The sequence below is a fragment of the Eleutherodactylus coqui genome, chromosome 7, assembly GCF_035609145.1.
Source record: "Eleutherodactylus coqui strain aEleCoq1 chromosome 7, aEleCoq1.hap1, whole genome shotgun sequence".
NCBI lineage: Eukaryota > Metazoa > Chordata > Amphibia > Anura > Eleutherodactylidae > Eleutherodactylus > Eleutherodactylus coqui.
In genome coordinates this window covers 14,398,337-14,424,263 of record NC_089843.1, presented here as the reverse complement: position 1 = coordinate 14,424,263, position 25,927 = coordinate 14,398,337, and the positions used below count along the sequence as shown (strand labels likewise).

Genomic DNA, 25,927 nt, shown 5'->3' with positions numbered 1-25,927 from the left:
GGGTGACGGTCCGAGCACAGCCGGCCTGGTGGGGTGACGGTCCGAGCACAGCCGGCCTGGTGGGGTGACGGTCCGAGCACAGCCGGCCTGGTGGGGACCGTTCAGTAGAGGAGTTTCCCGTTGGTGACTATTGTATGTTCGGGTCACATACAGGCCTCAGCTGGTTTGTGCCAGCTACAAACCTGAAGTCCGAGTCCCGGAAGGAGAATGAGCCGGAGCTCTGGAGAGGCCCAGGACCCGCCTGGTATGAGCCGGGCGCCAGCACCAAGCCCTGGAGAGAACCTCTACGAGAGAAGAACCAGCAGGAGCTGCTCCCAGACAGACCCGGCGGCCCTATCCATGGAGCCCGAGTCATCCCTGAGGCTTTAGACAAGCCGTTCATCAGAGTAACCCTGCAGGTGAGGGCGAGTAGGTGCGGTGTTGGGAGGTAAGCTGTCACAGAGCGCCATTCTCATTCTCAGGGCTTATGTCTTAGGAATCGCTGCGGTCTCATCGCCCGGACTTCATCTTCCACTCTGGCGAGAGGGTGAAACGACTGCAGCTTCTCACCGAGGAACGCAAATTACAGAGCGTATTTCAGGGGGAAAGAGATGAGCTCTTCAACCAGCCACCGAGGAGCGGAGCGCCCCGATACAAAGGTGACAGCAGCTACAGATACTAGGGGGAGGCCAGAATGAGTAGTCCTCTATGTAAATGGGAAGCTGCATTAAGGCTGAATGTACAGATAGGTCCCCATAAACCTGACTGCATGGCCTCTCTGTCTTCCTCCCCCCCCAATCTCTGTCTGCCCCTCCCTCCCCCTTATTTGCATATACTACCCTGAGGAGCATGCATGGCCTTATAAGTCTCCTCACTCACCTTCTAGGTGTCTCCCTAAGTGATGATACCCCTCCTGACCTGCTGCAGCCAATCACTAGCTATAAAAGGCCACTGCTGTGGTCAGTGGTTGGCTGCAGCGGTCACATGTTCTGGAAGGACAGAGTGGCTGTAAATAATTGTGAAAACCCCTTTAAGGTTATGTTTTAGATGCTGCCGATCCCCTCCTAGTGGCCGACTGTCACTGAGGTCCTATAAGGATTAGTCTCAGGGTGCGGAGCGATGAGTGCCGTCCGTCTCACACATGTCCTGTGGTTTAGATTCCAGATTGCTGCAGCAGAACCGAACCGTCCCAAAGAAAGAGATGATCCAGAGGTCCAAGAGGTGAGCGGCGGGCGCTGAGCTGACGGGTGTGCAAGTGGGTGTTGTGCCATCCACGGGGGGGGGGGGGGGGTTGGTGCCATCCACGGGAGGGTTGCCATCCTGCCATCCACTGGGGGTGGGTTGCACCCAGTGCAAGTGTCTGGGAGTGGATCCAACTCTCACAAAGTGTTAATGCAGGTGCATGAAGGATAAGGATTTGTGGCGTTCCTCGCTCCCCGCACGGGGCGGTCATGCGGCCTCTCCTACTTCAGTATCGCAGCAAATGGAAAAATCATCAGAGGGATTTCATATTGCTTCATTGCCCGGTCCGCATTATATGAGAAGTTGTGTACACGGATCACTGACACAGAGAGCGCTGGGAGAGGATATGGGGGAGTATGAGCCTGCATCGAATACATACCAGTGCATATCTGAGAACACTTTAACCATTTATATGCTGGGTAATCACTAAGAAGGTAGATATATGAATATATATGTATACACGTGTTTGCCTAGGCTGATGTAAGAAACATATATACACCGTAGGATACATATATCACTTTAACAAAGATATGGGGATTATTCACTCTCTAAGACTCAGACAGCGCAAACTTACAGCAAACCGGCCGCGGCGGGGCTCACCTCACTGCGTGTTACATTCATTTTCATTGGTCCACTCACGCCTGTGTATAACGTGTGTAAAAATAAGAGCACAACATCCTCTATTTTACTGGGTGACGGAGTATACTGCCCCCCGTGGGTGCGTGCTGCACGCCGTACACAACTACATTCCGTATGCGCGCCGTTTCTGCACTTCGCTACGCCTGCTCTGATGGTCATTCTGCCTGCTCTCCGTTTACACCTCCTTTTAGTTGGCTTATGTTTGGCGCAGTTTCTTTGTGCAGTTTGGGTCACACTGCCCTTTATTGGACACGAAGAAAATTGGTGAAAAGTGTCAAACAGTTCATGTTCCACAGGTTTTTTTTAGCGCAATTTGCACCAGAAAACTCTTATTTTAAATAGTAAATACTCTCTAATGCTGCAGCTGCGAGGAGTCACACGGCGAGACGGACAGCGGGGGTAGGGTCCACGTACCGATACAGCTGCAAGGAGTCACGTGACGAGACGGGCGGACAGCGGGGTAGAGTCCGCGTACCGATACAGCTGCGAGGAGTCACATGGCGAGACGGGTGGACAGCGGGGTAGAATCCGTGTACCGATACAGCTGCGAGGAGTCACGTGACGAGACGGGCGGACAGCGGGGTAGAGTCCGCGTACCGATACAGCTGCGAGGAGTCACACGGCGAGACGGGTGGACAGCGGGGTAGAGTCCGCGTACCGATACAGCTGCGAGGCGACACGGGCGGACAGCGGGGTAGAGTCCGCAAACCGATACAGCTGCAAGGAGTCACGCGGCGACACTGGTGGACAGCGGGGATAGAGTCCGCGTACCGATACCGGACACACACCAAAGTGGCTTCAGTTTCCTGTCCCAACAACTGATAGCAGGAAGAGCAGCTCTGGAGCACAAGCTGCTGCTCTATAAGCTGAATGCTGTGCAGGCTGCAGCCAGAGGAGGTTATTTGTGTAACCGGGCCCATAAGGATGTGACAACTTTGTGTGGATTTTTATCTCCACTTTTCAGAAGCCGTGGCGGTGTGTGTTTGTGGCTGCAGTTTATAGCGGCGCCGTATCTGTGTAGATATCATCTATTATACGACTTATTATTATGTTGGGGGGTCGGGACAGAAAAGGCTTCAATACGGAGTTGTTGGCAGCATCACACTGGCAGGATAGTCATTTCTGCCCGATCAGCACATTAATATCATCGGCTTTTAGGTGTTTCCACTTTTACACAATAAATCTCGTTTAGTTTTTGGAAATGTTTTGCACCCACGGCCCGCACCTTTGTGTATCTCTGCGGACGGAGCGCCGTGATGCCCGCACCTTTGTGTATCTCTGCGGACGGAGCGCCGTGAGGCCCACACCTTTGTGTATATCTGCGGACGGAGCGCCGTGAGGCCCGCACCTTTGTGTATCTCTGCGGACGGAGCGCCGTGAGGCCCGCACCTTTGTGTATCTCTGCGGACGGAGCGCCGTGAGGCCCGCACCTTTGTGTATCTCTGCGGACGCAGCGCCGTGAGGCCCGCACCTTTGTGTATATCTGCGGACGGAGCGCCGTGACGCCCGCACCTTTGTGTATCTCTGCCGACGGAGCGTCGTGAGGCCCGCACCTTTGTGTATCTCTGCCGACGGAGCGCCGTGAGGCCCGCACCTTTGTGTATCTCTGCCGACGGAGCGCCGTGAGGCCCGCACCTTTGTGTATCTCTGCCGACGGAGCGCCGTGACGCCCGCACCTTTGTGTATCTCTGCCGACGGAGCGCCGTGACGCCCGCACCTTTGTGTATCTCTGCCGACGGAGCGTCGTGAGGCCCGCACCTTTGTGTATCTCTGCCGACGGAGCGCCGTGAGGCCCGCACCTTTGTGTATCTCTGCCGACGGAGCGCCGTGAGGCCCGCACCTTTGTGTATCTCTGCCGACGGAGCGCCGTGAGGCCCGCACCTTTGTGTATCTCTGCCGACGGAGCGCCGTGACGCCCGCACCTTTGTGTATCTCTGCCGACGGAGCGCCGTGACGCCCGCACCTTTGTGTATCTCTGCCGACGGAGCGCCGTGAGGCCCGCACCTTTGTGTATCTCTGCCGACGGAGCGCCGTGAGGCCCGCACCTTTGTGTATCTCTGCCGGCGGAGCGCCGTGAGGCCCGCACCTTTGTGTATCTCTGCCGACGGAGCGCCGTGACGCCCGCACCTTTGTGTATCTCTGCCGGCGGAGCGCCGTGAGGCCCGCACCTTTTGTGTATCTCTGCCGACGGAGCGCCGTGACGCCCGCACCTTTTGTGTATCTCTGCCGACGGAGCGCCGTGACGCCTGCACCTTTTGTGTATCTCTGCCGACGGAGCGCCGTGACGCCCGCACCTTTTGTGTATCTCTGCCGACGGAGCGCCGTGACGCCCGCACCTTTTGTGTATCTCTGCCGACGGAGCGCCGTGACGCCTGCACCTTTTGTGTATCTCTGCCGACGGAGCGCCGTGACGCCCGCACCTTTTGTGTATCTCGCTCTATGGATCCTCCAGCAGCTGTGGGATATAGTCAGCATGACTCCAGATACCAGAGACCACCTACCAGCCCCTTACAGCCCCCCAACCCGCCTGTCATGCGGCACACAGCGGTCACTCCGGATATTAGCTGGGGGTCATAATAATGTGACTCCACTCTGTGTTGGCCATCACTGGCAGATCCGGACGCCTTAGTCAGACATCCAGTAGCCATGGAAGCCCGTCAGCCCTCAGCTGTGTAAGAGGGAGCGCCCCCTCTGTGAAGACTTGGCCATGATCAACATTGATGGCGGCATGTAAGACATTAACAGTGAGGATCGGTGTTCTCACTGGTCCCCGCTGCTGCAGCTGGAGGCTGGCTGTAGTCCGGCTCCTGCCATGGATGGTGCTCAAGCCTTTGACGCAAACTGCTTCCTGACCAGGAAGTGGTGTGAAGGGGTTAAAGGGCTCCTCTAATTGTCCCACTACATATTTACAGCGTGGGGGCTGCGTGCTGCAGAGATGTATATGGGGAGGGGGAGGGGGAGGGGGAGGGGGAGGGGAGGAGGAGGGGGAGGGGACAACGCACTGACATGTTCTACTTGTTACAGAATTTATCAGCAGCTTCCAGAAATCAGGAAGAGGAAGGAAGAAGAGAAGCGAAGATCGGAGTACGAGACCAACCGGCTGAAAGCCCAGCTGTACCGGAAGGTAAGTACCACCCCACCAGCGGCACAAGAAGGCAGCAACTCCCCACTACTGCAGACTACCACCAGAGGGCAGCATCTCCCTACTATTACAGACTACCACCAGAGGGCAGCATCTCCCTACTATTACAGACTACCACCAGAGGGCAGCATCTCCCCACTATTACAGACTACCACCAGAGGGCAGCATCTCCCCACTATTACAGACTACCACCAGAGGGCAGCATCTCCCCACTATTACAGACTACCACCAGAGGGCAGCATCTCCCCACTATTACAGACTACCACCAGAGGGCAGCATCTCCCCACTATTACAGACTACCACCACAGGGCAGCATCTCCCCACTATTACAGACTACCACCAGAGGGCAGCATCTCCCCACTATTACAGACTACCACCAGAGGGCAGCATCTCCCCACTATTACAGACTGCCACCAGAGGGCAGCATCTCCCCACTATTACAGACTGCCACCAGAGGGCAGCATCTCCCCACTATTACAGACTGCCACCAGAGGGCAGCATCTCCCCACTATTACAGACTGCCACCAGAGGGCAGCATCTCCCCACTATTACAGACTGCCACCAGAGGGCAGCATCTCCCCACTATTACAGACTGCCACCAGAGGGCAGCATCTCCCCACTATTACAGACTGCCACCAGAGGGCAGCATCTCCCCACTATTACAGACTGCCACCAGAGGGCAGCATCTCCCCACTATTACAGACTGCCACCAGAGGGCAGCATCTCCCCACTATTACAGACTGCCACCAGAGGGCAGCATCTCCCCACTATTACAGACTGCCACCAGAGGGCAGCATCTCCCCACTATTACAGACTGCCACCAGAGGGCAGCATCTCCCCACTATTACAGACTGCCACCAGAGGGCAGCATCTCCCCACTATTACAGACTGCCACCAGAGGGCAGCATCTCCCCACTATTACAGACTGCCACCAGAGGGCAGCATCTCCCCACTATTACAGACTGCCACCAGAGGGCAGCATCTCCCCACTATTACAGACTGCCACCAGAGGGCAGCATCTCCCCACTATTACAGACTGCCACCAGAGGGCAGCATCTCCCCACTATTACAGACTGCCACCAGAGGGCAGCATCTCCCCACTATTACAGACTGCCACCAGAGGGCAGCATCTCCCCACTATTACAGACTGCCACCAGAGGGCAGCATCTCCCCACTATTACAGACTGCCACCAGAGGGCAGCATCTCCCCACTATTACAGACTGCCACCAGAGGGCAGCATCTCCCCACTATTACAGACTGCCACCAGAGGGCAGCATCTCCGCACTATTACAGACTGCCACCAGAGGGCAGCATCTCCGCACTATTACAGACTGCCACCAGAGGGCAGCATCTCCCCACTATTACAGACTGCCACCAGAGGGCAGCATCTCCCCACTATTACAGACTGCCACCCGAGGGCAGCATCTCCCCACTATTACAGACTGCCACCCGAGGGCAGCATCTCCCCACTATTACAGACTGCCACCCGAGGGCAGCATCTCCCCACTATTACAGACTGCCACCCGAGGGCAGCATCTCCCCACTATTACAGACTGCCACCCGAGGGCAGCATCTCCCCACTATTACAGACTGCCACCCGAGGGCAGCATCTCCCCACTATTACAGACTGCCACCCGAGGGCAGCATCTCCCCACTATTACAGACTGCCACCCGAGGGAGGGTGTAGTCCTGTCCTGGCCCCTCCTGTAATACTCTGTGCTGCAGTGTAGTACTGTCTTGGCCCCTCCTGTAATACTCTGTGCTGCAGTGTAGTACTGTCTTGGCCCCTCCTGTAATACTCTGTGCTGCAGTGTAGTACTGTCCGGGCCCCTCCTGTAACACTCGGTGCTGCGGTGTAGTACTGTCTGGGCCCCTCCTGTAATTTTCTGTGCAGCAGGGAGGTGTAGTCCTGTCTAGGCCCCTCCTGTAATATTCAGTACTGTGTGGGGGTTTTAGTCCTGTCCGGGTGCCTCCTGTAATACTCGGTGCTGCAGTGTAGTACTGTCTAAGCCCCTCCTGTAATACTCTGTGCAGCAGGGAGGTGCAGTCCTGTCTAGGCCCCTCCTGTAATATTCGGTACTGTGTGGGGGTATTAGTCCTGTCCGGGTGCCTCCTGTAATACTCGGTGCTGCGGTCTAGTCGTGTTTGGGCCCCTCCTGTAATACTCGGTGCTGAGGTGTAGTACTGTTCTGGCCCCTCCTGTAATACTCAGTACTACATGGGGGGTTTTAGTCCTGTCGGGGCCCCTCGAGTAATACTCTGTGCTGTGGTGTAGTCCTCTCCTAGCCCCTCCTGTCTTAATCTGTGCTTTGGGGAGATGTAGTACTGTCCGGGCCCCTCCTGTAATACTCGGTGCTGTGGTGTAGTACTGTCCGGGCCCTTCCTGTAATACTCAGTGCTGTGGTGTAGTACTGTCTGGGCCCCTCCTGTAATACTCGGTGCTGCGGTGTAGTACTGTCTGGGCCCCTCCTGTAATACTCGGTGCTGCGGTGTAGTACTGTCTGGGCCCCTCCTGTAATACTCGGTGCTGCGGTGTAGTACTGTCTGGGCCCCTCCTGTAATACTCGGTGCTGCGGTGTAGTACTGTCTGGGCCCCTCCTGTAATACTCGGTGCTGCGGTGTAGTACTGTCTGGGCCCCTCCTGTAATACTCAGTGCTGCGGTGTAGTACTGTCTGGGCCCCTCCTGTAATACTCGGTGCTGCGGTGTAGTCCCCTCCGGGCCCCTCCTGTAATACTCGGTGCTGCGGTGTAGTACTGTCCTGGCTCCTCCTGTAATACTTGGTGCTGTGGTGTAGTACTGTCTGGGCCCCTCCTGTAATACTCGGTGCTGCGGTGTAGTCCTCTCTGGGCCCCTCCTGTAATACTCGGTGCTGCGGTGTAGTACTGTCCTGGCTCCTCCTGTAATACTCGGTGCTGCGGTGTAGTACTGTCTGGGCCCCACTTGTAATACTCGGTGCTGCGGTGTAGTGCTGTCTGGGCCCCTCCTGTAATACTCGGTGCTGTGGTGTAGTACTGTCCGGGCCCCTTCTGGAATACTCGGTGCTGCGGTGTAGTACTGTGCAGGCCCCTCCTGTAATACTCGGTGCTGTGGTGTAGTACTGTCTGGGCTGCTACTATAATACTTGGTGGTGCGGTGTAGTACTGTCCGGGCCCCTATTGTAATACTCGGTGCTGCGGTGTAGTACTGTCCGGGCCCCTTCTGGAATACTCGGTGCTGCGGTGTAGTACTGTGCAGGCCCCTCCTGTAATACTCGGTGCTGCGGTGTAGTACTGTCTGGGCCCCTCCTGTAATACTTGGTGCTCTGGTGTAGTACTGTCTGGGCCCCTCCTGTAATACTCGGTGCTGCTGTGTAGTACTGTCTGGGCTGTTACTATAAAACTCGGTGCTGCGGTGTAGTACTGTCCGGGCCCTTCCTGTAATACTTGGTGCTCTGGTGTAGTACTGTCTGGGCCCCTCCTGTAATACTCGGTGCTGCTGTGTAGTACTGTCTGGGCTGTTACTATAAAACTCGGTGCTGCGGTGTAGTACTGTCCGGGCCCTTCCTGTAATACTCGGTGCTGCGGTGTAGTCCTCTCCGGGCCCCTCCTGTAATACTTGGTGCTGTGGTGTAGTACTGTCTGGGCCCCTCCTGTAATACTCGGTGCTGCGGTGTAGTACTGTCTGGGCCCCTCCTGTAATACTCGGTGCTGCGGTGTAGTACTGTCTGGGCCCCTCCTGTAATACTCGGTGCTGCGGTGTAGTACTGTCTGGGCCACACTTGTAATACTCGGCGCTGTGGTGTAGTGCTGTCTGGGCCCCTCCTGTAATACTCGGTGCTGTGGTGTAGTACTGTCTGGGCCCCTTCTGGAATACTCGGTGCTGCGGTGTAGTACTGTGCAGGCCCCTCCTGTAATACTCGGTGCTGCGATGTAGTACTGTCCGGGCCCCTCCTGTAATACTCGGTGCTGCGATGTAGTACTGTCCGGGCCCCTCCTGTAATACTCGGTGCTGTGGTGTAGTACTGTCTGGGCTGCTACTATAATACTTGGTGGTGCGGTGTAGTACTGTCCGGGCCCCTCCTGTAATACTCGGTGCTGCGGTGTAGTCCTCTCCGGGCCCCTCCTGTAATACTCGGTGCTGCGGTGTAGTCCTCTCTGGGCCCCTCCTGTAATACTCGGCGCTGCTGTGTAGTCCTCTCTGGGCCCCTCCTGTAGTACTTGGTGCTGCGGTGTAGTACTGTCCGGGCCCCTCCTGTAGTACTTGGTGCTGCGGTGTAGTACTGTCCGGGCTGTTACTATAATACTCGGTGCTGCGGTGTAGTCCTCTCCGGGCCCCTCCTGTAATACTCGGCGCTGCGGTGTAGTCCTCTCTGGGCCCCTCCTGTAGTACTTGGTGCTGTGGTGTAGTCCTCTCTGGGCCCCTCCTGTAATACTCGGCGCTGCTGTGTAGTCCTCTCTGGGCCCCTCCTGTAGTACTTGGTGCTGCGGTGTAGTACTGTCCGGGCCCCTCCTGTAGTACTTGGTGCTGCGGTGTAGTACTGTCCGGGCTGTTACTATAATACTCGGTGCTGCGGTGTAGTCCTCTCCGGGCCCCTCCTGTAATACTCGGCGCTGCTGTGTAGTCCACTCTGGGCCCCTCCTGTAGTACTTGGTGCTGCGGTGTAGTACTGTCCGGGCCCCTCCTGTAGTACTTGGTGCTGCGGTGTAGTACTGTCCGGGCCCCTCCTGTAGTACTTGGTGCTGTGGTGTAGTACTGTCTGGCCCCCTCCTGTAATACTCGGTGCTGCGGTGTAGTACTGTCCGGGCCCCTCCTGTAGTACTTGGTGCTGCGGTGTAGTACTGTCCGGGCCCCTCCTGTAGTACTTGGTGCTGCGGTGTAGTACTGTCCGGGCCCCTCCTGTAATACTCGGTGCTGTGGGGAGGTTGTTGCTCTTGTTATCCGGTGATGTTTCCTCTAATTCTTCTATTTTCTTGTAGAAGGTGACCAACCGTGTTCTCGGCCGGAAGACCCCCTGGAACTGATGCTGACCCCCTTTACACCAGGAATTGCCTTATTTCTCCTGACATGTGACAATACAAGCCGCCCCTCCCCCGTCCATTTGTGTATTTGTCTCATTTCTACTTTTCTAATCGCTGTTATTTATTATGTATTTGTGGGCTTTTACAAGTTAAATAAATGTAATATATTTGATGTTACGTGGAAGAATTCCATCAGACTTGTGCTCCACTCACAGCCAAAGCTGCATTTACAGCTCTGCTGCTTTCTAGTCACCTCTCAGGCTTCCCGGGTCTTACCTCTAACTGCAGCCCCCGGTGGAGTGTATTATGGGGTGAGAGGCAGAGTTATTACAGACCTGCAGGGTCACACAGAGGTACAGTCCGTTGGAAAAGTATTCACCCCCCTCTTGGTGCCCTCTGTTACATAGGAATTCAATGTGACAAATATGTATCAGACAAAGGCTCTTTTACACGCAACAATATCACTAAAACTGCCAGACGGCTGAAGGAACTGACAACATTTTGCATAAACTGACAGGTACAGATAATGGCTTCTAATCCTCCGTTTCCGCATTGGCTAAAGTAAACTCTGGAGCTGCTGTTTGTCCAGCTGGTGTTTATACGAGGGATTATCTGTCCGGCAAGATTCCAATGATTAAACAATGTATGAAGGCAAACAACCGTCCTGCAGCCGCTCGCCTGAACAAATCCCATTCGCATGGAGCCACCGGACAACCGTTTTTATGGCGACTAATAAGTAGGCGCACAATGCCCGCGTTTACGTGTAACGATTACCGCTCACTTCCAGCCGTTTGAACGAATTTTGAGCGGTAATTGTTGCGTGTAAAAGGGCCTTAAGCCTACAGTCTGAGCTAAGGCTTCTCTACCACCCATGTTCAAAAGTAAGTGCCCCCCTGACTGCTGTTAACGAGTGTTACGTAGTGTGCCGACATCCGACAAGTGTGATGCTTCTCTCTTCCTCCGGGCTGTAATTCGCCAAAAATCCATTCTTTTTGTGTTTCCTCGGCTGAACGTGAAAGACTCCGGAGCCGTCTGCTGAGCGGCTCCTTGTTCATTGCCGAGTGGATCTACCTTTCTTACACCAAGCAGACGTCACTGCCGCGGATGGACCGCCCCCTGTTGGCTGTATTCACTGAGGGGATATCACTGCCGCAGACGTCACGGCCCGTCACCCCTTTGGTGGCTGTATACAAGGAGGGGACGTCACTGCCACGGACAGCCCGTCCCCCTGTTGGTGGTTGCGGCAGTGACGTCTGCTCCATATATACAGACAGCCCGTTCCCCTGTTGGTGGCTGTATACACGGAGCGGACATCACTGCCGCAGACGGCCCCTTCCCGTTGGTTGTATATATGGAGCAGACGTCACTGCCGTAGACGGCCAGTGCCCTTGTTGGTGGCTGTATACACGGAGCGGACATCACTGCCGCAGACGGCCCGTTCCCCTCTTGGTGGCTGTATACATGCAGTGGAAATCATTGCCGCAGACTGTCCGTCTCCCTGTTGGTGGCTGTATACACTGAGGGGACGTCACTGCCGCGGACGGCCCGCTCCCCCCTTTGGTGGCTGTATACACGGAGCGGACATCACTGCCGCAGACGGCCCGTTCCCCTCTTGGTGGCTGTATACATGCAGTGGAAATCATTGCCGCAGACTGTCCGTCTCCCTGTTGGTGGCTGTATACACTGAGGGGACGTCACTGCCGCGGACGGCCCGCTCCCCCCTTTGGTGGCTGTATACATGGAGCGGACATCACTGCCGCAGACGGCCCCTTCCCCTGTTGGTGGCTGTATACATGGAGCAGACATCACTGCAGCAGACGGCCCCTTCCCCTGTTGGTGGCTGTATACACGGAGCGGACATCACTGCCGCAGACGGCCCCTTCCCGTTGGTGGCTGTATACACTGAGGGGACGTCACTGCCGCAGACGGCCCGTCCCCCTCTTGGTGGCTGTATACATGGAGCGGACATCACTGCCGCAGACGGCCCCTTCCCCGTTGGTGGCTGTATACATGGAGCGGACATCACTGCCGCAGACTGTCCGTCTCCCTGTTGGTGGCTGTATACATGGAGCGGACATCACTGCCGCAGACGGCCCGTCCCCCTCGTGGTGGCTGTATACATGGAGCGGACATCACTGCCGCAGACGGCCCCTTCCCCTGTTGGTGGCTGTATACATGGAGCGGACATCACTGCCGCAGACTGTCCGTCTCCCTGTTGGTGGCTGTATACATGGAGCGGACATCACTGCCGCAGACGGCCCGTCCCCCTCGTGGTGGCTGTATACATGGAGCGGACATCACTGCCGCAGACGGCCCCTTCCCCTGTTGGTGGCTGTATACATGGAGCGGACATCACTGCCGCAGACTGTCCGTCTCCCTGTTGGTGGCTGTATTCACGGAGGGGACGTCACTGCCACGGACAGCCTGTCCCCCTGTTGGTGGCCCACCTATTCCTTCACTTATACCATATTTCCCTGACAATAAGCCCTACCCTAATTTTTCGGGGAGGCTAGAAATATAAGCCCTACTAACACTACATTTAACTAGTACATTACCATTGCAGGCGCAGTCCCGGTCCCTACCGCCAACATCCCGCAGTTCTCGGAGCTTGTGCAGCACCACTTTCTGGTTACAAGACTCATGAATCCCACCTTCAGGAAGAAATGGCTGTGATTTGGTTCTTCGACCGCTGCTCAGCCAATCAATGCAGTGCTGGATGCGCCAATCAGAGACATCGCATTGGTTCATCCAGTGCTGCAATGATTGGTTCTTCTACCGCTGCCCAACCAATCACAGACATCGCTTCCTGGAGGTGGGATTCATGAATCCCGTAACCAGGAAGCTGTGATGTATTTCGGCAGGAAGCGGCAGGGACCTGGACTGAACCTGCTAGATAAGGAAAATAAGACATCCTCTGAAAAGAAGACCTAGTGACTTTTAGGGCAAACATTAATAAAATATAATTTTTTATTTTTTTTTAATTAAATTGTTTGTGAAGAAGGCGATGGATGGAGGGGGGGGGGGGGGTAGGTACACTAATTGTCACACCATTGCTCTCCAAGGAAAATTTGTTGGTTTAGTGTAATATTTGTCCTGTAGTTCCATCTCAGGCAGATCTGTAAATGCTGAGAGTTGTGGTGATTAGATGGACGGTCACCGGAGGCCCTAAAAGTGGTTCCCCCCTTGGCCTACAAGAGGCTCTCGGAGGCTCCTTGTGTATAGTGACCTCTTCTCCCGCTTGTAGAGCTTGTTGACCACTAGACGCCTCTATGACGCAGAGAAGAGATTTCACCCCGTTACCAGAGGGGGGCGCATTATTGGGATGTGAGAAGCTGGATAGTCATATTGACGAATTAGTCCCCCACCGGCCGTTCTGACCAGACTGTTAGGGGGGTGTTGGGACCAGTGGATGAGGGCACACAAGGTGACCGGGCTCAGGACGCCCCCTACAGACCACTAGTAGAGAGGAGCGTCTGACCAGACTGTTAGTAGGTGTTGGGGGGTCCTGAGACCAGTCACCTTGTGTGCCCCAACAGACCACCAGTAGAAAGAACAGTCTGATCTTTTGACCACCACCAGCAGCTCCTCCTGTTTTGTCTGCCATCCAGAGGCAGGAGGCGCCATTGTTACAGGCCACTGTCTGTGGGAACCATTTCTAGGCGGGGCCCCCACATGGGGGGTGTTCAGAGACAGACCCCCCCACGTCTTGCCTCTGAACCTCTCAGTCACCTCCTTTTGCAGTGATGTTGAGAACGATGAAACTTCGTTATCTTCAGTGATGAATCCAGGTTTAGGGTCCATTTACATGGGACGACTGTCAGGCTAACGATGCCCAACACTCGTCCCTGTGTGTCTGTTGTAAGGAGCTGGCAGAGCTGGCTCACTCACAGAGCGGCCAGCAGGGGGCGGGGCAGCTGCAGGAGATTTCTCTCCTCTCGCTCCCCCCGCCCCTCTCCATTGACATAACAGAGCGGTTGTTCACTACTGAGCGGCTGCTATTTACACTGAGCGATCAGCTCATCGGGCATCATTCAGTTTATATGGCCACTGTAGTAGGTGGATGTAGAGGGGCGGTGAGCGAGCGGAGAGAAATCTGCACTGCCCGCCGCTCCGTGAGCCAGCCAGCTCTGTTAGCTCCCGTGCAACAGCAGGGGAGCGAGGAAACACAAGGACAAAGGTTGGGCAGCTTTAGCCCAACAGTCGCCCCGTGTAAATGGGCCTTTAGTTTGGGAGCTGACGACGGCCGTGTTCGTGTCTAGAGACCTCAGCGTGAGCTCCTCAATCCTGCCTTTGCTGTGGGGTGGCACACTGCCACCTGCTGGTGTGATGGTCTGGGGGGCCATCACATATGACAGTCGGCCCCCCCCCCCCTAGTAGTGGTACCAGGGACAATGACAGCTCAGCGATATGTTCAGGACATCCTGCAGCCACGTGTGTTCCTCCAGCAGGATAATGCCCGCCTGCACACACAGGGGCGCCCAGCAGCATGGTCACGCTTCTGTGGCTGCCCGTCACCAGATGTATCACCAATAGAACATGTATGGGACCAGCTGGGACACCAACTGCAACAGCCGACACGCTCTAAAGGCTCAGATACAGCAAAGGTGGCGCAATATGCCTTCATGTCTGCCCATATCACATCTTGTATCCAAGCTAGAGGTAGTACAACAGGGTACTAGAGCCTCCATGCCTACCCGTATCACATCTTGTATCCAAGCTAGAGGTGGTACAACAGGGTACTAGAGCCTCCATGCCTACCCGTATCACATCTTGTATCCAAGCTAGAGGTGGTACAACAGGGTACTAGAGCCTCCATGCCTGCCCGTATCACATCTTGTATCCAAGCTAGAGGCGGTACAACAGGATACTAGAGCCTCCATGCCTGCCCGTATCACATCTTGTATCCAAGCTAGAGGCGGCCCAACAGGGTACTAGAGCCTCCATGCCCGCTCATACTCCTAGGGGAGGGATAGCTTTGACATTGAGAGTTTGGGGTAAACTGCTTCAAACCCCAACAACGCCAGTCTGAGGGAAGCCCATGATGCCAGCCAGCAGCCGTACAAGTATACCCACAGCTCCACCCCTCCCGGGCGGCTCCTTCTGGGACCTGTGGAACCGCATGGGCAAAAACTAAGTAAACCAACCTCCAGATCCAAAACATCAACCCCCGTGTCCATTCCATGAAGGGCCTCTCGGACATCCCAAAGGAAGAACGAACCCCAGAAGAAACAAAGGTCAAACTGAAGACGAGGAAGAAGAGCTCAGCGACGTCCAAACCCTGTGGACACACCGATAACACTGCAGGAACAGAGAGAAGCCCGGCGAGGGCCCACCCCAGGGGCAAGTACAGGCTGCCATAACCAAACCTGCTGCTGAGTGCTGGCTGCCTCCCCCAACCTGGAGCCATGGACCCCCCAGACTGTCCCGCCGTGGAGGAGGCGGCCCACGGCCTGCTGCGATGCTCTGCGGCGCTGGACGCTCCCTGATCTCCTCCTGGACTTCAGCTGGACGGAGGAGGGAGAGGCGGCCATAGCGGCCGCACTGAGGGGGATTTGCTTCTCCGGCCTGCGGCCGGTGACACTACTGGGGGTTGTCCACCGGCCACTGATCTAAATGCCAGTCATTGACATGAAGCAGAGATCTTGAAAAACAAAACCTATTAGAAAACTGTAGCTTTATTTCCATGCGACATTCCGGTTGGTTTCAGCCAGACCCCCGGCCCACCTCCCCGTACGGCCTGTAATGTCCAGGGGGCGCTATCAGAGAGTCATGCAGCCGCTCAGCTCCCTCTCTAGAGCCTGCACCGCCTGGTGACTTAGGAACAGCAGCGCCCCCTGCGGGATGAAGGTGTCCAGCATCAGCTCCACCTTGTCGGCGCGGAGGACGGCGTTGCTGCTGTGTGTCAGGAGGCGCAGCGTCTCCAGCAGGTGCTTCACCATCATCCTCAGCGTCATCTCCGCCAGCGTCAGGTTCTCCTGGGGGTCGCAGATCAGAGAGAAGCCCAGAGAGTGAACCCCCAGCCAGAGCACAACCACCTCTTGTGGGAACGCTGCCCCCGCTGGTAACCCCAGCACCCCAACATCCTCCTCCTGGAAAGAGACCGCCTCCTCAGAGTCAGCGGCCGGACGAGCGGAGAGCTGACGCCTCAGGAGATACAGCGCCTCCACCTGCCTGCGGGAGAGAAACAGCAATGCATCATGGGAATGCTCTACATCACGTAACATCAGTGCCCCCTGCTGGACACTAGAATGTAAGGCATACAGATTATAGAGGGTTACGTACCTCAATGCTTGTAGGTGCTATACGGGGGGGGGGGGGGGGACTGCTCTCTACAAGAGTCACATTATGGGGTCCTCTATATGTATCGTCCAGCAGGGGCGCTGTACGGGGGGCTGCTCTCTACAAGAGTCACATTATGGGGTACTCGGGGGTCCTCTATATGTATCGTCCAGCAGGGGCGCTGTACGGGGGGCTGCTCTCTACGAGGGTCACGTTATGGGGTACTCAGGGGTCCTCTATACGTATCGTCCAGCAGGGGTGCTGTACGGGGGGCTGCTCTCTACAAGAGTCACATTATGGGGTACTCGGGGGTCCTCTATATGTATCGTCCAGCAGGGGCGCTGTACGGGGGGCTGCTCTCTACGAGGGTCACGTTATGGGGTACTCAGGGGTCCTCTACACGTATCGTCCAGCAGGGGTGCTGTACGGGGGGCTGCTCTCTACAAGAGTCACATTATGGGGTACTCGGGGGTCCTCTATATGTATCGTCCAGCAGGGGCGCTGTACGGGGGGCTGCTCTCTACGAGGGTCACGTTATGGGGTACTCAGGGGTCCTCTACACGTATCGTCCAGCAGGGGCGCTGTACGAGGGGCTGCTCTTTACGAGGGTCACATTATGGGGTACTCGGGGGTCGTCTACACGTATCGTCCAGCAGGGGCGCTGTACGGGGGGCTGCTCTCTACGAGGGTCACGTTATGGGGTACTCAAGGGTCCTCTATATGTATCGTCCAGCAGGGGCGCTGTACGGGGGGCTGCTCTCTACGAGGGTCACGTTATGGGGTACTCAGGGGTCCTCTACACGTATCGTCCAGCAGGGGCGCTGTACGAGGGGCTGCTCTTTACGAGGGTCACATTATGGGGTACTCGGGGGTCGTCTACACGTATCGTCCAGCAGGGGCGCTGTACGGGGGGCTGCTCTCTACGAGGGTCACATTATGGGGTACTCGGGGGTCCTCTATACGTATCGTCCAGCAGGGGCGCTGTACGGGGGGGCTGCTCTCTACGAGGGTCACATTATGGGGTACTCGGGGGTCCTCTATACGTATCGTCCAGCAGGGGTGCTGTACGGGGGGCTGCTCTCTACGAGGGTCACATTATGGGGTACTCAGGGGTCCTCTATACGTATCGTCCAGCAGGGGCGCTGTACGGGGGGCTGCTCTCTACGAGGGTCACGTTATGGGGTACTCGGGGGGTCCTCTATACGAATTGTCCAGAAGGGGCGCTGTACAGGGGGCTGCTCTCTACGAGGGTCACATTATGGGGTACTCAGGGGTCCTCTATACGTATCATCCAGCAGGGGCGCTGTACAGGGGGCTGCTCTCTACAAGGGTCACGTTATGGGGTACTCAGGGGTCCTCTACACGTATCGTCCAGCAGGGGCGCTGTACGGGGGGCTGCTCTCTACGAGGGTCACATTATGGGGTACTCGGGGGTCCTCTATACGTATCGTCCAGCAGGGGCGCTGTACGGGGGGGCTGCTCTCTACGAGGGTCACATTATGGGGTACTCGGGGGTCCTCTATACATATCGTCCAGCAGGGGTGCTGTACGGGGGGCTGCTCTCTACGAGGGTCACATTATGGGGTACTCAGGGGTCCTCTATACGTATCGTCCAGCAGGGGCGCTGTACGGGGGGCTGCTCTCTACGAGGGTCACGTTATGGGGTACTCGGGGGGGTCCTCTATACGAATTGTCCAGAAGGGGCGCTGTACAGGGGGCTGCTCTCTACGAGGGTCACATTATGGGGTACTCAGGGGTCCTCTATACGTATCATCCAGCAGGGGCGCTGTACAGGGGGCTGCTCTCTACAAGGGTCACGTTATGGGGTACTCGGGGTCCTCTATACATATCGTCCAGCAGGGGCGCTGTAAAATTGGGAGCACATTACCGGGCGACCGCCTCCATCTGCTCCGTTCTTCTAACTTTCTCCTCCTCCAGGAAGTCGTCCTCCGCCCGCCGCTGCTCGTCCACTAAGCCGCAGGAGAAGCGGCGCTGGTACAGGACCCTGCAGGACTCCCCACCCGCCGCGGGGCCCACCGTGTGGATGAGGAAACCGTAGACCATGGCGCCCTGTAATACAATATAACGTGTCAGTAGGAGGGGCCAGAGGGGGCCAGGCTGCTGCACCCCGACTACAGAGGATTAGAGGGGGCCAGACCGCTGCACCCCGACTACAGAGGATTAGAGGAGGTCCAGACCGCTGCACCCCGACTACAGAGGATTAGAGGGGGTCCAGACCGCTGCACCCCGACTACAGAGGATTAGAGGGGGTCCAGACCGCTGCACCCCGACTACAGAGGATTAGAGGGGGTCCAGACCGCTGCACCCCGACTACAGAGGATTAGAGGGGTCCAGACCGCTGCACCCCGACTACAGAGGATTAGAGGGGTCCTGACCGCTGCACCCCGACTACAGAGGATTAGAGGGGGGCCAGACCGCTGCACCCCGACTACAGAGGATCAGAGGGGGTCCAGACCGCTGCACCCTGACTACAGAGGATCAGAGGGGGGCCAGACCGCTGCACCCCGACTACAGAGGATCAGAGGGGGTCCAGACCGCTGCACCCCGACTACAGAGGATTAGAGGGGGTCCAGACCGCTGCACCCCGACTACAGAGGATTAGAGGGGGTCCAGACCGCTGCACCCCGACTACAGAGGATTAGAGGGGTCCAGACCGCTGCACCCCGACTACAGAGGATTAGAGGGGCCCAGACCGCTGCACCCCGACTACAGAGGATTAGAGGGGGCCAGACCGCTGCACCCCAACTACAGAGGATTAGAGGGTGTCCAGACCGCTGCACCCCGACTACAGAGGATTAGAGGGGGCCAGACCGCTGCACCCCGACTACAGAGGATTAGAGGGGGTCCAGACCGCTGCACCCCGACTACAGAGGATTAGAGGGGGCCAGACCGCTGCACCCCGACTACAGAGGATTAGAGGGGGTCCAGACCGCTGCACCCCGACTACAGAGGATTAGAGGGGTCCAGACCGCTGCACCCCGACTACAGAGGATTAGAGGGGGGCCAGACTGCTGCACCCCGACTACAGAGGATTAGAGGGGGCCAGACCGCTGCACCCCGACTACAGAGGATTAGAGGGGGCTCTGGGGGTACAGGGTGATATGTGGCACATGTATGCAGCGGAGGCGGCACATGTAAAGGAAGACTGGGCGGACCGCAGGGCGCTGGGAGGAGCGGGCGAGTATAGCGGTTTTATTGTTTAACATATCTGCATAATTATTTTGGCGCCGTCTGAACGTCTCCTCGCGGTTCGCAGCGCAGGGTCATTGCGGACGCCGCCTCCCCGCCGGAGGGTCAGTGGCACACGGAGTGCGAATTTTGCACTGAGGACGGGACCGCCTCATCCGCCGCAGATCCCCCGCGCGATCCACCCGTCACATACCCCGCAGATCCCCCGCGCGATCCACCCGTCACATGCCCCGCAGATCCCCCGCGCGATCCACCCGTCACATGCCCCGCAGATCCCCCGCGCGATCCACCCGTCACATGCCCCGCAGATCCCCCGCGCGATCCACCCGTCACATGCCCCGCAGATCCCCCGCGCGATCCACCCGACTCATGCCCCGCAGATCCCCCGCGCGATCCACCCGACTCATGCCCCGCAGATCCCCCGCGCGATCCTCCCGTCTCATCCATCTCAGATCCGCCCGTCTCATCCACCCATGTGAACACGAACTTGGATGCAGATTTCCCACGATGTGCGCCCGTACGGTAACGCAGCCCCCGCTATCCCAGCGCGGATACTCACAGCCCCGCCTGCACTTATAGGACTCCGCCCACTCTTCTACTCCGCTCACACATCAAGCTGCAGGGAAAAGAGCATTAAATACTGAGGCCACATCAAATACAGCAACCAGTGTCAGCTGAGGGAGGAGCAAGACCGCCCCCACAGCCCATAACGGCACACCACGCTGCTCGTAGACGCTCCGGTAATGTCGGACACTCACCAGTCCCACCGGCTCTGTGGTGACCACCTGAACAAGAGACAGCGGAGTGGAGGATAGAATGTATGGGCTCCTAGGAGGTCGGATCACGTGGAAGTCTTGAGGTCAGCTGACAGGGCTGAGTGGGGAGGAGCTTATCTCTACTGCAGTTCTATGGAGAGAGAGGGGAGGAAACAAGCGGCTGCTTGTAAGCAGAATGTATTGGCTCCTCGGAGCAGCCACTACAATATAACTGATCCAGTAGTGGGAGGGCTAGAATGTGCGGCCTGCTGGGAGGCGGCCGTATACATATCAGGACTTATCAGCTATTGTTTCTCTGTTACCAGCCCGAAGGCTGAAGCATATTAAGGCAGGGTTCATACGGGCGGATTTACCACGCATACGGCCGCTAAGGCCTCCTTCCCACGAACGGATTTCCGCCGCGGCGAAAATCCGCTGCTTTGCCTGCAGCTATAGCTCAGTGCTCCACCGTGGAATTCCGCACCGTGAAATCTCCCGTCCTCACCCGCGGCATGCTCTATTTGCCGCGGGTGTACGCGCAGACGGCTTCCATTGCAGTCAATGGAAGCCGTCTGTTCACGCTATATCTTGCTGTAGCACAGCGGAAGATAGCGTGAAAACGTTTGCCTCGCCTACCGCCGCCGCGTCACATGACGCGGCCGGCCGCGTCATATGACGCAGTGGGCGTGTCATATGACGCGGCGGTGGGCGGGGAAGCGTCATGCGGGACCCAGAACGCCGGGTCCGCTGGTAAGTATGGGGTCTCTGGGGGGCGCCGTGACGGGCTTCGCCACGCGGCCCGTCACGGCCGTGTGCAGCTGGCCTAATCCCGGGATTAGCCAGCCATGTGGTCGACATTTCTCAGAAATCACCTCCACACGGGACGGCAAATCCACTGCGTCTAAGCCGGCAGAAGCCGGCGCTGTGGCGCGGATTTGCCGACCGCAGCATGTCCATTTTTTTTCCCGCTGCTGCCGCGCTCTCCTTTACGGGAGCGCCGGACGCAGCAGTAGAGCGAGCGGCCAGACCGCTTCAAAGCCGGCGGAAATCTTGCGGTTTTTCGCTGTGGCCAAACCGTGAGATTTCCGCCGAGAATCCGCCCTGTGAGAACCCAGCTTAAGGCCGCCTGCAGACGGGCGGGTCGGATCCGGTGGCGAGGATTCTCGCCACGGGACCCGATCTGAACGCCTGCAGGGACCAGCACGTACCCGCCCGCACCCCCGGCCCTTTCATGTGCCGGCGCATGCGCAGACCAGAGGCGGCGGGTGAGTGACGTTTCTAATAGAACATGCCGCGGTTTGTTTGCCACGCGAGATTTTGCGCGGCCAAACGGCGGCCGTCTGCATAGGATTGCGTATGTTAACGCAATCCTATGCAGGCTTCCAGCGGTGGAATGCTGCCCGTCTGCAGGCGGCCTAAATATATATTGTTCTGTTGCTACATAAGTATAAACGTAATTCTAAGTAACTAACAGATGAAATAAAGCTGCTGTGTACTAACTGCACCGTTTATTAAGCTCGCTGCCTGTACCTTGTGATGTTGGTGGCGGTCAGGGAGCCCGTGCAACGCTGTACCAGGAGCGGGCACAGGGGTTCACCCCCGCAACTCTGTAGGTAACAAGTCTCCTATACGGAGAGTGTAAATGGGATGCTGCTCTCGCTGCCCCTGCTATCCTCAATCCCCCGCTGCCCTGCTGTCCTTGCTGCCCCCGTTATCCTCAATCCCCCCGCTGCCCTGCTGTCCTCGCTGCCCTCGCTGCCCCGCTATCCTCAATCCCCCCGCTGCCCTCGCTATCCTCAATCCCCCCGCTGCCCTCGCTATCCTCAATCCCCCCGCTGTCCTGCTGTCCTCGCTGCCCCCGCTATCCTCAATCCCCCGTTGCCCCTCCTATCCTCACTTCCCCCGCTGTCCTCGCTGCCCCTTGCTCCCCTTGTTGTCCCTCATTGCCCCTCGCTCTGCCTAACTGGTATCAGAGATAAGATGGACCAATAAGTATGAGCTTCTAATGAGACGGCCCACCCAGTATAACGGCTCTGTTGTGATGTCACAAGGCAGTCTGGATATGAGAGCCTTTGTATCTCCTAGATTCATGTCGACACTGAATAAAGCTTTGCTCATTTCCCATGTCCCTGGGTGTGCATCAAATGCTGCCTCATATTTCAATAGGAGGGGGCCTTATGCGTTATATCAGATATAGGAGGCTGTATACATTATATTAGCAGTAGGCCGTATACATTATATCAGTTATAGGAGGCTGTATACATTATATCAGTTATAGGAGGAGGCCGTATACATTATATCAGTTATAGGAGGCGGTCATATACATTATTTCAGTTATAGGAGACTGTATACATTATATCAGCAGTAAGAGGCTGTATACATTATATCAGTAGTAGAAGGCCGTATACATTATATCAGTAGTAGGAGGCGGTTGAATACATAACATCAGTAGTAGGAGGAGGCTGTCCTATACATTCTATCAGTTATAGGAGAGGGCCATATACATTCTATCAGTTATAGGAGAGGGCCGTATACATTCTATCAGTTATAGGAGAGGGCCGTATACATTCTATCAGTTATAGGAAGCTGTATACATTATATCAGTTATAGGAGAGGGCCGTATACATTCTATCAGTTATAAGAGGGGGCCGTATACATTATATCAGTTATAGGAGGGGGCCGTATACATTATATCAGTTATAGGAGGGGGCCGTATACATTCTATTAGTTATAAGAGGGGGCTGTATACATTATATCAGTTATAGGAGGGGGCCGTATACATTATATCAGTTATAGGAGGGGGCCGTATACATTCTATTAGTTATAAGAGGGGGCCGTATACATTATATCAGTTATAGGAGGCTGTATACATTCTATCAGTTATAGGAGGGGGCCGTATACATTATATCAGTTATAGGAGGGGGCCGTATACATTCTATTAGTTATAAGAGGGGGCCGTATACATTATATCAGTTATAGGAGGCTGTATACATTATATCAGTTATAAGAGGGGGCCGTATACATTATATCAGTTATAGGAGGGGGCTGTATACATTATATCAGTTATAGGAGGCCGTATACATTATATCAGTAGTAGGAGGGGGCCGTATACATTATATCAGTAGTAGGAGGGGGCTGTATACATTATATCAGTTATAGGAGGGGGCCGTATACATTATATCAGTTATAGGAGGAGGCCATATACATTATATCAGTAGTAGGAGGGGGCTGTATACATTATATCAGTTATAGGAGGAGGCCATATACATTATATCAGTAGTAGGAGGGGGCTGTATACATTATATCAGTTATAGGAGGGGGCCGTATACATTATATCAGTTATAGGAGGGGGCCGTATACATTATATCACTTATAGGAGGGGGCTGTATACATTATATCAGTAGTAGGAGGGGGCCGTATACATTCTATCAGTTATAGGAGGGGGCCGTATACATTATATCAGTTATAGGAGGCTGTATACATTATATCAGTTATAGGAGGGGGCCGTATACATTATATCTGTTATAGGAGGCTGCATACATTATATCAGTTATAGGAGGGGGCTGTATACATTATATCAGTTATAGGAGGGGGCCGTATACATTCTATCAGTTATAGGAGGGGGCCGTATACATTCTATCAGTTATAGGAGGGGGCCGTATACATTATATCAGTTATAGGAGGCTGTATACATTATATCAGTTATAGGAGGGGGCCATATACATTATATCAGTTATAGGAGGGGGCTGTATACATTATATCAGTTATAGGAGGGGGCTGTATACATTATATCAGTTATAGGAGGAGGCTGTATACATTATATCAGTTATAGGAGGGGGCCGTATACATTATATCAGTTATAGGAGGAGGCCATATACATGATATCAGTAATAGGAGGGGGCTGTATACATAATATCAGTTATAGGAGGGGGCCGTATACATTATATCAGTTATAGGAGGGGGCCGTATACATTATATCAGTTATAGGAGGGGGCCGTATACATTATATCAGTTATAGGAGGCTGTATACATTATATCAGTTATAGGAGGGGGCTGTATACATTCTATCAGTTATAGGAGGGGGCCGTATACATTCTATCAGTTATAGGAGGGGGCCGCATACATTCTATCAGTTATAAGAGGGGGCCGTATACATTCTATTAGTTATAGGAGGCTGTATACATTATATCAGTTATAGGAGGGGGCCGTATACATTCTATCAGTTATAAGAGGGGGCCGTATACATTATATCAGTTATAGGAGGGGGCCGTATACATTCTATTAGTTATAAGAGGGGGCTGTATACATTATATCAGTTATAGGAGGCTGTATACATTATATCAGTTATAGGAGGGGGCCGTATACATTATATCAGTTATAGGAGGTAGTTATATACATTCTATCAGTTATAGGAGGCCGTATACATTCTATCAGTTATAGGAGGGGGCTGCATACATTCTATCAGTTATAAGAGGGGGCCGTATACATTCTATTAGTTATAGGAGGCTGTATACATTATATCAGTTATAGGAGGGGGCCGTATACATTCTATCAGTTATAAGAGGGGGCCGTATACATTCTATTAGTTATAAGAGGGGGCTGTATACATTATATCAGTTATAGGAGGCTGTATACATTATATCAGTTATAGGAGGGGGCCGTATACATTATATCAGTTATAGGAGGTAGTTATATACATTATATCAGTTATAGGTCGGGGCCGTATACATTATATCAGTTATAGGAGGGGGCCGTATACATTCTATCAGTTATAGGAGGGGGCCGTATACATTCTATCAGTTATAGGAGGGGGCCGTATACATTATATCAGTAGTAAGAGGGGGCCGTATACATTATATCAGTAGTAAGAGGGGGCCGTATACATTATATCAGTAGTAGGAGGGGGCTGCATACATTATATCAGTTATAGGAGGAGGTCATATACATTATATCAGTAGTAGGAGGGGGCTGTATACATTATATCAGTAGTAGGAGGGGGCTGTATACATTATATCAGTAGTAGGAGGGGGCTGCATACATTATATCAGTAGTAGGAGGGGGCTGTATACATTATATCAGTAGTAGGAGGGGGCTGTATACATTATATCAGTTATAGGAGGAGGCTGTATACATTATATCAGTTATAGGAGGGGGCCGTATACATTATATCAGTTATAGGAGGAGGCCATATACATGATATCAGTAGTAGGAGGGGGCTGTATACATAATATCAGTAGTAGGAGGAGGTCATATACATTATATCAGTAGTAGGAGGGGGCCGTATACATTCTATCAGTTATAGGAGGGGGCCGTATACATTATATCAGTTATAGGAGGGGGCCGCATACATTATATCAGTTATAGGAGGGGGCCGTATACATTATATCAGTTATAGGAGGGGGCTGTATACATTATATCAGTTATAGGAGGAGGTCATATACATTATATCAGTTATAGGAGGGGGCTGTATATATTATATCAGTTATAGGAGGCTGTATACATTATATCAGTAGTAGGAGGAGGCCGTATACATTCTATCAGTTATAGGAGGGGGCCGTATACATTCTATCAGTTATAAGAGGGGGCCGTATACATTATATCAGTTATAGGAGGGGGCCGTATACATTCTATCAGTTATAGGAGGGGGCCGTATACATTATATCAGTAATAGGAGGGGGCCG

At 54.7% G+C, this 25,927-nt stretch overlaps 2 protein-coding genes across 4 annotated transcripts in view; one reads left to right on the top strand and one right to left on the bottom strand.

Annotated features, from left to right (window-relative positions):
* Positions 1–10,179, top strand: part of ALMS1 (ALMS1 centrosome and basal body associated protein) — a 52,200-nt gene extending 42,021 nt beyond the window's left edge. For both annotated transcript variants that reach the window (XM_066572874.1, XM_066572875.1), the window contains exons 14-18: positions 154–398; positions 476–638; positions 1,137–1,200; positions 4,885–4,984; positions 9,961–10,179. In XM_066572874.1, coding sequence (XP_066428971.1) covers positions 154–398; positions 476–638; positions 1,137–1,200; positions 4,885–4,984; positions 9,961–10,005 — 617 coding nt within the window. In that variant the 3' untranslated portion in view covers positions 10,006–10,179. The remainder of the gene's footprint in view (positions 1–153; positions 399–475; positions 639–1,136; positions 1,201–4,884; positions 4,985–9,960) is intronic.
* Positions 10,180–15,657: 5,478 nt separating this feature from the next.
* Positions 15,658–20,366, bottom strand: AP5S1 (adaptor related protein complex 5 subunit sigma 1). 2 transcript variants are annotated; one of them, XM_066572873.1, is made up of 4 exons: positions 20,250–20,345; positions 20,051–20,107; positions 18,170–18,351; positions 15,658–16,173 (listed from the first exon to the last, which is right to left on the bottom strand). In XM_066572873.1, the coding sequence occupies exons 3-4, from the start codon at positions 18,343–18,345 to the stop codon at positions 15,762–15,764; spliced, it is 588 nt and encodes a 195-aa protein (XP_066428970.1). In that variant the 5' UTR covers positions 18,346–18,351; positions 20,051–20,107; positions 20,250–20,345; the 3' UTR covers positions 15,658–15,761. The 2 variants fall into 2 exon arrangements, with proteins under 2 accessions (XP_066428970.1, XP_066428969.1); XM_066572872.1 differs by lacking the exon at positions 20,051–20,107 and having other exon boundaries at positions 20,250–20,366.
* Positions 20,367–25,927: the final 5,561 nt, after the last annotated feature.